This window comes from Helianthus annuus, chromosome 13, assembly GCF_002127325.2.
Source record: "Helianthus annuus cultivar XRQ/B chromosome 13, HanXRQr2.0-SUNRISE, whole genome shotgun sequence".
NCBI classification, from domain to species: domain Eukaryota; kingdom Viridiplantae; phylum Streptophyta; class Magnoliopsida; order Asterales; family Asteraceae; genus Helianthus; species Helianthus annuus.
The window spans coordinates 136,378,680-136,390,373 of record NC_035445.2 but is presented as its reverse complement, the minus strand read 5'-3'; the positions used below and the strand labels follow the sequence as shown (position 1 = coordinate 136,390,373).

The 11,694-nt window shown below is 42.7% G+C and overlaps 1 protein-coding gene across 5 annotated transcripts in view; it reads left to right on the top strand.

Annotated features, from left to right (window-relative positions):
• The first annotated feature begins 10,605 nt into the window (after positions 1–10,605).
• The window catches only part of LOC110899428 (acyltransferase-like protein At1g54570, chloroplastic), a 44,661-nt gene continuing 43,572 nt past the window's right edge, over positions 10,606–11,694 (top strand). For 2 of the 5 annotated variants that reach the window (XR_004877831.1, XR_004877832.1), the window contains exons 1-3: positions 10,613–11,097; positions 11,262–11,313; positions 11,513–11,568. Coding sequence is in view for 3 of the 5 variants with exons in the window: in XM_022146317.2 (XP_022002009.1) it covers positions 10,713–11,097; positions 11,262–11,313; positions 11,513–11,568 (493 nt within the window). In the remaining 2 variants the exon portion in view is untranslated. Of the gene's footprint in view, positions 11,098–11,261; positions 11,314–11,512; positions 11,569–11,694 lie in introns of all 5 variants that reach the window. The other 3 variants (XM_022146317.2, XM_022146316.2, XM_035982536.1) reach the window with 3 other exon arrangements.

Here is an 11,694-nt window from a genome sequence, read left to right as displayed (position 1 = left end):
GCTATTCACGGTTGAATGAGGCCAAAACATGATGTTCTTCAAGAACACCATGATGACATCATCCAAGAACACTTAGATCTTGGTGATTTCACGGTTAGAAATCAAGTTTTGAAAGATAGAAAGGTGTAGAATCGTGTAATGATAAAAAACGTACAAGAATTAGAGTGAAAACTTACCGGAGTTGAGAGAAATATGAGAAAAGGTGAAGAACAAGGGCTGGTTCGGTCAGAGCTTTCCAAAAGTGGTAAAGATGACAATGACAACCCTATTTATAGGCTCCAAAAGAGGAAAGTGTCAACCGATCGGCCAGGATATCTGGTCGAGTGGCCTGATCGATCGAACAGCATGTTCGATCGGCTGGCCTGTTCGATCAGGGTGTTTCTTGTTCGACCAGCAGCCCTTTTCGAGTGTTTCGCAACGATTTTCGATATTTCGATTACGATAGACGATGGTACGAATACGATAGAGTTCCTAGTCAAATTACTTTCAGTCCCAACTACTATATCTAACATACAATCATCTGCAATTCACCATTCGACATCGGTTTTGATTGGGTTCGATTGAATTTTGAGTTTCGATTGATTCGATTGAATACCACACAAAACATAAAGTAAACATGCACAAGTAACACATAAGGCACACACACACGTAAGTATTACCGCACCAGTTTCGCGTAGTTCGAGTCTTGAGTTCGATTGATGAGTCGATTAGCTTGATTATTGATTGATTAACTTTATCGCATTGTTACTTCCTACTATTCACAGTCGTAAATCGGTCGCATTGAGTAATCATTCGATCATTTTATTTAGACAACACTTACTCCACATAACACAAAAAGCAAAAAGAAACATTAACAGTCAAAGAAGTCAAAGTTGACTTGGACTTTGACTTTGACTTTGACATTCGAAAACACGGGGTGTTACAGCCTCCCCTTGTTTAGGGAATTTCGTCCTAAAATTAGGCTCGAAGCTGCACATCCGTGAGACGTTTAACAATTTGACGCTTCAGATCTTTATTCAAACAGTTGCGGGTACTTGGCCTTCATGTCGCCTTCGAGTTCCCAAGTGAACTCCGCGCCTCGTTTGCCTTCCCATCGGACTTTCACGATAGGGATGCGTGAGCGCGTTAGTTGCTTGGTTTGGCGATCCATGATTTCGACAGGCTTTTCCACGAAGTGTAAGGTTTCGTTGACCTGAAGATCGTCGAGAGGTACGATTAGATCATGATCAGCTAGGCATTTTCGGAGGTTAGACACATGGAAAGTCGGGTGGACGTTACTGCGTTCCTCCGGTAGTTCGAGTCTGTAGGCGAATTTTCCGATCCTTTCCAGAATCTTAAAAGGTCCCACATATCGAGGCGCTAGTTTCCCTTTCTTGCCGAATCTGACTACACCCTTCCAAGGGGATACCTTTAGGAGCACGTAGTCGCCAACGTCAAATTCAAGGGGCTTGCGTCTTTTATCGGCATAACTTTTCTGTCTATTCTGAGCTTTCACCAAGTTGTCTCGAATTTGGTGGATTTTATCAGTCGTTTCTTGTAGAATCTCGGGACCGGTTAGTTGCGAGTGACCGATCTCGTGCCACACAATAGGCGATCGACATCTCCTTCCATACAAAGCCTCGAATGGTGCCATTTGGATGCTGGCATGGTAACTATTGTTGTACGAGAATTTCACTAATGGCAGGGGTTTGTTCCAACTACCACCAAAATCTATGACACACGCACGAAGCATGTCTTCAAGAGTACGGATCGTTCTCTCAGTCTGTCCGTCGGTTTGAGGATGGAATGCGGTACTCAAATTAAGCGAAGTGCCAAGCACTGCTTGAAATGTTTCCCACAGTCTCGAGGTAAACCGAGCATCCCGGTCTGAGATAATGTCGTAAGGCGTACCATGATTACAAATGATCTCGTCGGTGTAGATTTGGGCTAGTCGTTCCACCTTGTAGTCTTCTCGTATTGGCAAGAAGTGGGCTGATTTGGTCAAACGATCAACTATAACTCAAATACTGTCGTGACCTGATGGCATGGCCGAGAGTTTCGTTATGAAATCCATAGCTATACTCTCCCACTTCCATATAGGTATCGGCGGTTGTTCGAGTACGCCAGAAGGTCTTTGATGTTCAGCCTTGACTCTTGCGCAAGTTAAGCAACTTCCAACGTAAAGAGCGATGTCCCGTTTCATGCCCGGCCACCAGTACTTATAACGCAGGTCCTGGTATATCTTATCAGCGCCGGGATGAATAGAATATCGGGATTTGTGGGCTTCATTCATGATAATCTTTCGCAATTCGGTCCGCTTAGGGATCCGAATTCGGTCCAGATAGTAGAAAATCCCATCGGATTTGCTTACAAGCTGAGCTCCATCGTGATAGATCCTTTCTTTCTTCAATGTACGCTCGTTAAAGCAAGCATGTTGAGCTTCACGGATGAGGGTTTCGAGGTTATGCTGGGCTTGAACGTTTCGGATACTGAGCACATAACTCTTTCTGCTGAGCGCGTCGGCAACCACATTCGCCTTGCCTGAGTGATAACGAATCTCACAGTCGTAATCGTTGAGGAGTTCTACCCATCGGCGTTGACGCATATTAAGTTCCCTCTGATTGAAGATATGTTGTAAACTCCTGTGATCAGTGAAGATCGTGCACTTGGTACCATACAGGTAGTGTCGCCAAATCTTTAATGCAAAGACAACTGCGCCTAGCTCGAGGTCATGGGTTGTATAGTTCTTCTCGTGGATCTTGAGCTGTCGAGATGCGTAAACTATAACCTTGTCTCGCTGCATGAGAACATAACCAAGACCAAGGTTGGAAGCATCACAGTAGACAATGAAATCGTCGTTTCCGTCGGGCAGCGTGAGAATAGGAGCGTTGCAAAGCATCCGCTTGAGGGCTTGAAAGGCAGTCTCTTGTGCGGTTCCCCACACAAAAGGCTTGTCTTTATGAGTAAGAGCGGTAAGCGGCACAACGATCTTGGAGAATCCTTCAATAAATCGTCGATAATAGCCCGCTAGTCTGAGAAAAGAACGAACTTCAGACGGGTTCTTAGGCGTAATCCAACTTTTGACGACTTCAATCTTCGCGAGATCGACGTGTATTCCCTGACTATTCACGATGTGACCCAGAAACTGAACCTCCTCTAACCAGAATTCACACTTGGAGAACTTGGCATAGAGTTGGTTCCCCTGAAGTAACTCGAGAACCAAACGTAGATGTTGCGCGTGTTTGGTCTTCGATTTGGAATAGATCAAGACATCGTCAATGAACACGATGACGAAACGGTCTAAGAAAGGCTTACACACACGATTCATCAGATCCATAATGACCGTGGGTGCATTAGTTAGACCAAAAGGCATAACAACGAATTCATAATGGCCATATCGGGTTCGAAAAGCGGTTTTGGGGATGTCTTCCCCTTGAATCCACCCCTTGAATCCACAATTGATGGTAGCCTGAACGCAGATCGATCTTCGAGAAACATTGGGCACCTTGCAGCTGATCAAATAAGTCGTCGATTCGGGGCAAAGGGTATCTGTTCTTGATGGTTAGCTTATTCAACTCCCGATAATCGATGCACATCCGGAACGACCCGTCCTTCTTTTTGACGAAAAGGACTGGCGCGCCCCAAGGAGAGGTGCTCGGGCGAATAAAGCCTTTTTCAAGCAATCCCTGGAGTTGATTCGAGAGTTCCCGCATTTCAGATGGAGCGAGTCGATAAGGAGCTTTGGCAACGCGGTTAGCCCCAGGAACAAGGTCAATACGGAAGTCGATATCACGACTTGGCGGTAGTCCAGGAAGTTCATCAGGGAACACCTGAGTAAACTCGTGGACCACTGGAACATCTTTGACTTCGGCTTTCTTTTTCTTTTCCTGCTCCGCTACTACAATGTTGGCCAAGAAGGCTCGGTATTCCTTGCGGAGATACTTGCTGGCTTGTACACATAACATGAGCTTGAGACCTTTCGACGCTGTTTCACCGTATACACATAGAAGATCACCGTTTGCGAGCGAGAATCAAATCATCTTATCAAAACACACAATTTCAGCATGGTTTTCTCGAAGAAAGTCCATGCCTACTATGACGTCAAAACTTCCGAGTTGCATCGGAATAAGGTCGATTGGAAAGATGTGATTGTTGAGGTCGAGAGTACAATCACGGAGAACAGAGTTAACGGCGACAATTCTTCCAGTAGCGACTTCAACTTCGAATGACGAGGACAGATAAGAGCGCTTACGACTAAGGAGCTTCTCGAATTCAAATGACACAAAGCAGTTATCGGCTCTAGTATCAAACAAACACGATGCATAAATACCATTAACAAGGAACGTACCATTAACCACGTTGTTATCCGCCTGAGCCTGACGGGCATTGATGTTGAAGGTTCGAGCATGGGCTGCTTGCTGCTGTTGCTGAGGCTGCTGTTGTTGCTGTTGGGGCTCTTGCTTAACCACCCTGTTTGGGCACCTGTTTGCAAAGTGGTTAGGATCACCACATGCAAAGCAGACTCGAGCATTGACTGCAGGTGCTTGAGCTGCTTGTTGGCCTTGAGGGACAGGGAGCAGAGCTTGGTTGACAGTAGCTTGCACTGGGGCTTGACGGGGACCAAAGCGACAGTTCACAGTGAAATGACCGTAAAGGTTGCAGTGAGCGCAAAAACGACAGGCTAGACCCACTGGATGATGATACGAGCATGTCGGGCAGAGCGGGTGAGGGCCTGTGTATGCACGCTTTGCTGGCGGTGCATTGATCACTGGAGCTGAGCGGTGGTGCTGTTGCTGCTGAGCTGGTACAACTTGTAGAGGAGCAGCAGTTGTTGCGGCAGCGCAGCTCTTGTTGCTGGAGCTGTTGTTGTTGTGCTTCTTCTTTCTTCTTGATGACTTGGAGGATTAAGCAGTGGCGGTGTCGGTGGATGCTGTTGCGGTGGCTTGGTGCAGAGACTTGGTTTGCTTATCCCAAAAGCCAGACTTCACTCGCTTGTCATTGACCTCAGCAGCGAGTAGGTAAGTCTCTTCAATCGTTGCTGGCTTGGCGGCGTGAACAAAGTCGGCTACACAATCGGGCAGAGCTCGAATGTACTTCTTGATGGTTTGATCTGGGGTCTTGACCTGATCGGGACATATGATGCTAAGCTGCTTGAAGCGAGCAGTGAGAGCAGCGTTGTCTCCATCCTTCTGCTTGATGGTACAAAACTCGTCCTCCAGCTTTTGGCGTTCATGAGGAGGGCAGAATTCGTCGATCATAATTGCCTTCAACTCCTCCCATGTTAGCTCGTAAGCTGCATCATTTCCGCGTTTGTTCCGTTCGGCCGTCCACCAGTCTAGAGCACGGGACTGGACGACGCCTGTAGCATTGAGAGTGCGGAGATTTTTAGGACATCCGCTTTGGCGCAGAGTGACTTCGACTGAGTCGAACCAATGGAACATGGCAGTAGGGCCATCTTCTCCGGTGAACTCTTTGGGTCCGCATGCTTTGAATTGCTTGAAACTGAAAGCAGCCTTGTTTGCATCTTTGGGAGCGTCTGTTCGCGATTCTTCAGACGACTTGCTGGAGTTTTCAAAAACGTTGCTCACAGCCTTTGCTACACTTTTGGCGATGATGGCGGCGAGACGCTTATCTCTCTTCTCATGACGAGTCAGGTGGTGTCGGGATCCAGACGACGACATGATCTGCAACAGACATCGTCACAGGACTCAACACAGCGAAATCGAATCTCACCTCACACGTCTAGACTACTAAAGCTCAGGAACACGAGCAAGGCACAACCACATATAAGCACATAGACACCCAAGGCACAAAATCCACATAACCACAGAAGTACAGAAGCACAGAAGCACAGAAGGACATAAACACATACACATTTAAGCGTAGAAGCAGTTAGAAAACAGAAACCTATCCTTCCAAGGTCGAGTGTCGTTCGTGTAGCGATCACATAGAGCATATCGGGTAGCATAGTATAATATAGCCTATCTTAGTCGTATAGCATAGCATAGTATAATATCGTCTAGATTGCAGCAACTGGAGATCGAATTGAGACAAAACGGCAATGCGAGTCGTGTGTGTTGTTCGAAATGGTGGCAAAAATCGAATAACTTCCCAGAGATGTAAACGGATAAAGCACACATAAACATATAAAATCAACGAGTCATCAGAGTACGCGATAGCGGTTCTCAGAATCGAATAAAATCGAGAGATAGATTGTCTGCGGCTACTAGACATCGACTACCTAAAGCAGTTCGACTATTCACAGTGGACTTGTCGTCACTTTCGACTCTAGAGGTCGTGTTTCTGCCTCGATTCTTGGGCATTCTACACGCATTCCCTAGGTCATACTTGTGAGTTCAGGTCGTTGGAGTCCGTCGAAGCTTTGGTGAGATGCAATAAAGTTCGGAACAAATTGTCAAGGTTAGGGTTTCACCCCTGGCTTAACAATTCCTCGTTTTTAAGAAAATCTAACAAAAATTTTTCATCAAAATGGGGATTTCACTCCTGATTTTGGATAATTCTCCTCGTATGTTAGTGAAAATATCAGGATAAGCATGAATAAATGGATAAAATCATCATAAGTCAGGCAATTTAGTCGGGAGTTTGCAGTTTTCACACCTAATCCTGACTGAATCGCTTGACCTTAAACTGGAAATTCGGGTGCAGTGATAACGAAGAATTGCAGAATAAAGCACATAAACTTGGTCTGATGGTTCCTAGCTATAGTCTAGGTCTCTAAGACAGCGACCCGGACTAGGTCGTGTCTAGCCTAATTCCCTATAGTTATGGCTCTGATACCAATCTGTCACACCCCAACCGATGGCGGAATCATCGGGGCATGGCACTGAGCGAAACATATTGTTCAAAGAAATTCCATAACAACTATTATTACCGAATAGTTTAAATATCACGTCCCATACCGTGACCCATAAGATAAAGTTAGTTATTATAGACATAGATATCCTTCAAACAAAACATGTTCTGACAACTCAGATTTAAGTACATAAATATAAATTGTCTTGGTTTCTAGACTCTTTCCTAGCCTCTATTTCACAGTAGGAGGAGCAAGTAAGCATCCTAAATACCTGTCACATACGTTAAAATAAAGTCAATACACAGTGTAAAGGTGAGCATACAAGTTTGATAATAGCATATAGAGTTCGAATAGTTTACGCATAACCAGCACGTATACAGAGGGAAATGATGCATGTTAATTATCGACATGGATCTATCGATACCAATGACTGCGGGTTGACTGTCCGAGACAGTTCGCAATATATGATTACCACCGTAATCCATGCAAGTAATTGTCCTTAACAACCCCCGTGAGAACGTGTGCTGAGTCCAAACTATAGTACTACATTGCTAAGGCAGGTAGACAACATTTCACGTGTAAACATAACAACAAGCATTCATTTAGTCACGTAATACATGCAATCGGTTAGCGTTTAAATAGTTTGAATAGTGCGTTCGATTGTGATTTGATAAGTAACGTATGTAACACCCAAAAGTGCTAAAGCAAAAAGAGATTCGAGTATACTCACAGTGGTTGATTATGGATTGAAGGGAGCGCTGAGAGTAGGGTTAGACTGGATAGTTCGATAGCATAACGATGAGTAACGCGGAAATGCAAAAAAGTGTAAATGGATCAAATAGCCTGGTCGATCGAACAGCAGGTTCGATCGAACGGGCTGTTCGTCCGGTTTGAAAGTCCGTTTGAACAGTCTTGTTCGATCGGCCGGTAGGCTCGATCGGCTGGACCATTCGAGTGGATTGTTTCTTCCTCTGATGTGTTTGTGTATGATGGTTTGAACTTTTGAAGTTTTCGTTGTAGTTGTAGTATTTGAGAACACTGAAGTGTTCTTACCTTTCAGGTCGATCGATCGAACGGCCTGTTCGATCGGCCGGCTTAACCGATCGATTATACACTTCGATAGTGGTTCCTCAGTTGGATGTCGCTCGATCGAGTAGTAGAATCGATTAAGTGCTGAAGCATAGTATCTCATGATCCGAAGAGTAATGTTTACCAATCGAGTAGCATACTTCGTCAATAGCATACTTCATGATGTTTGAAAAGTGTGGGACCATGTGCTAGCCGATCGGCTGGCCCGGTCTATCGACTGGTATGTCCGATCGGCTGGGCTGTTCGTTCGAACAGCCTAGCCGTTCGGCCAGCAATTCTGACCTGGTCGGCCTTTCGTCTACCACTTGGCTGTTTTGATTGTTTTGATATGATTTTGAGGTATTTTGACAACGAGTTGAACCATAGAACGTGGGTCCTCACTTGCTTCACCGGTTTAGACTGGAATCACCCAAGTCCGGCCGGTGAACTTGTTCGGATCAGTAGTTTAGCGTTTAACCCGAAATCGGTGAAACTCGTAGATAGAATCCGAATCTTGAACCTCTTGACTGTTAGAATGATTAGTTGGTTGGTTCAAGCTCCGTTTCTATCGGTTTTAAGGTGTTGAGTGTAAAAGAGTTGAAAGAAAGTTGGAAATCCTTCTTTCAATCCTTTTTACCATGAAAATGTTAAGATTCTTACAATTCTTAGTTTGTTTATGCGGAAATCGGTCAGATCTAAGCTATTCACGGTTGAATGAGGCCAAAACATGATGTTTTTCAAGAACACCATGATGACATCATCCAAGAACACTTAGATCTTGGTGATTTCACGGTTAGAAATCAAGTTTTGAAAGATAGAAAGGTGTAGAATCGTGTAATGATAAAAAACGTACAAGAATTAGAGTGAAAACTTACCGGAGTTGAGAGAAATCTGAGAAAAGGTGAAGAACAAGGGCTGGTTCGGTCAGAGCTTTCCAAAAGTGGTAAAGATGACAATGACAACCCTATTTATAGGCTCCAAAAGAGGAAAGTGTCAACCGATCGGCCAGGATCTCTGGTCGAGTGGCTTGCTCGATCGAACAGCATGTTCGATCGGCTGGCCTGTTCGATCAGGGTGTTTCCTGTTCGATCAGCAGCCCTTTTCGAGTGTTTCGCGACGATTTTCGATATTTCGATTTCGATGGACGATGGTACGAATACGATAGAGTTCCTAGTCAAATTACTTTCAGTCCCAACTACTATATCTAACATACAATCATCTGTAATTCACCATTCGACATCGGTTTTGATTGGGTTCGATTGAATTTCGAGTTTCGATTCGAGTTTCGATTGATTCGATTGAATACCACACAAAACATAAAGTAAACATGCACAAGTAACACATAAGGCACACACACACGTAAGTATTACCGCACCAGTTTCGCGTAGTTCGAGTCTTGAGTTCGATTGATGAGTCGATTAGCTTGATTATTGATTGATTAAATATCGCATTGTTACTTCCTACTATTCACAGTCGTAAATCGGTCGCATTGAGTAATCATTCGATCATTTTATTTAGACAACACTTACTCCACATAACACAAAAAGCAAAAAGAAACATTAACAGTCAAAGAAGTCAAAGTTGACTTGGACTTTGACTTTGACTTTGACTTTCACATTCGAAAACACGGGGTGTTACAATAGTGGACAATGGTGTAGAATTAGGATTGGATTAAATTAGATTGTCGTTAAAAAACAATTTTGGGATCTAAAAGAACTCTTAATTACGAATTAATGTATGCATAGAAAGGAAATCAACATATACTATGATAGAAACAAAAGGAAAAAAATACAGGCCAGATTAGCAAACTCAAGATTAATGATTTGAACGAGTAAGGAATCAAAACAGAACTGTTTTTTTTTTTTTTACTTTTTTAATTATTTTATTTAATTTGAGGGGAACAACACCTGTTCCAATTTTCTGCTTGTATTTCTCATGAATGTCAATTACGTTACCCAGCCCGTGGGCAAGACCTGAGTCCCTGACCCACCAAGAGCAAGACGGATACCACTAGACTCCTGGATTGAATGGGTCAACAACCACTGCTTTGTTGCAAGCTAGCAAAGCGTGCATGAGCATTATAAGCCGGGTAGTTTAGTTTGCATTTTCATTCCATGTATTGTAGGTTCAGTAATGTTAGGAACCCAAGTTTATTTCCAGTCAGTTTCATCCTTTCAATTCGTATCAGAAAACATTGCATTTTTGTTCTAAGATTTAGCTTTTACCATATCTCACAAAAAATAGGATGGATGACAAATATAACCTTCGGAGTTTTGAAAAAAAAAACAGAAATACCTTTGGTTAATTTTTTAATTCCATAAAACAAAAATATTGATCCGTCAAGTCAAATATCGGAGAGAATACGTTCATTATATTTGGTATATACGAAATATAAAAGTTGGTTGGGTGTTTTTGATGTATATTTTTGAATATTTGTTGAAATCTGTTCCTTAAAAAATATAGTTTAATATCCAATCCTTTAAGCTTATGAATATTTGAAAAATTAAAAAGTATAGTTAAATAAGTAAATTAAGAGTACAATTTAATTCTTGATGCTCTTGTTTGTTTATATACAATTTCTTAAGCGGCGTTTCGAGTCTGTGAGCATCACATTTCCAGTTTCAAATTCTTATGAGTAATCGTTTTCTCACCTACCTTTGTGATATATCTCTATGTCATTCATATGGAATGATGCATGAAATCTGCATTTCATTTTGTTTCCAAGCTGAGTTGGTTACGCAAGTTCGACCTTTCCCTTTTGGTTTAATATCTTGCTAGTGAGGTTGTTAAATAGACAATTTCGCATTTAGCATGACAGCATATTTCTTTCCCTAATATTCTTACAATCCTAATGACCTTGACTCTAACGCATTCCGGTATTCCATTATCATTCCTTTGCAATCTAAATGAAAAACATAGGCTGCGTTCGCGTGTTCTTGTTAGGAGTGTAGGTAATAACGAATCACGGGAATCAGTTGTGATCAGTGGTGTTTCTTCTGTTAACAAGAAGGATGCCTATGTAGCTGAATGTGATGTTGGAGGAAAAAAGAGTAAGCAAGACGCTCCTGAAGAACTGGAAGTACTTTGGGATGACGGTTTTGGGACTCAAACCACTGATGATGGCATTGAAATAGCCATGAATTTGATTAAGAGTGATGGGGGGCCTCCTAGGTGGTTCTGCCCCATGGCATGTGGCAAACCTATTAAAAATTCTCCAGTTCTTTTGTATTTACCTGGTAATTAGTGTTTATTTTGTGTTTGGTTGCTACTAAATTTCCACAAATTTAAAAGTTTGTATGGATCTTTGTCTTTGCTCAATTAACAATAATGTGTGGTTTATCTATTTAGGGTTCCTTAAATTTCGTTTGGTATGTCCTTATTGGTGTGATACTTTGTTTAGGGATAGATGGGACCGGAGCCGGCCTTGTTATACATGAGAAAACTCTTGGGAAGTGAGTTGTCTTGATCTACAAAACGTTTTATCATTTTATATGTTGATGAGTAAAGAACAAGTTATTATACCATATCAATTTTTACGCATGAAATTTCATTTTGTTAACAAGCATCTAAGAAGACTGTGCTTTGGTAGACTATCTTCATGTTCTTTAAATGGTTTGATATTACAATGATATTTTTCATCTTGAATGACAGGGTTTACAATGTTCAATGCTTGCATATTCCAGTTTGGGATCGAACATCATTGGAAGGTTATCATCTTCTCTAGCATATATGCTGAAGTAGGGATGGCAAAAATACCCGAGTCTGACGGGTATACCCGAAACCCGAAGCATTTGGGACGGGTATACCCGACATCCGACGGGTATTGGGCCGGG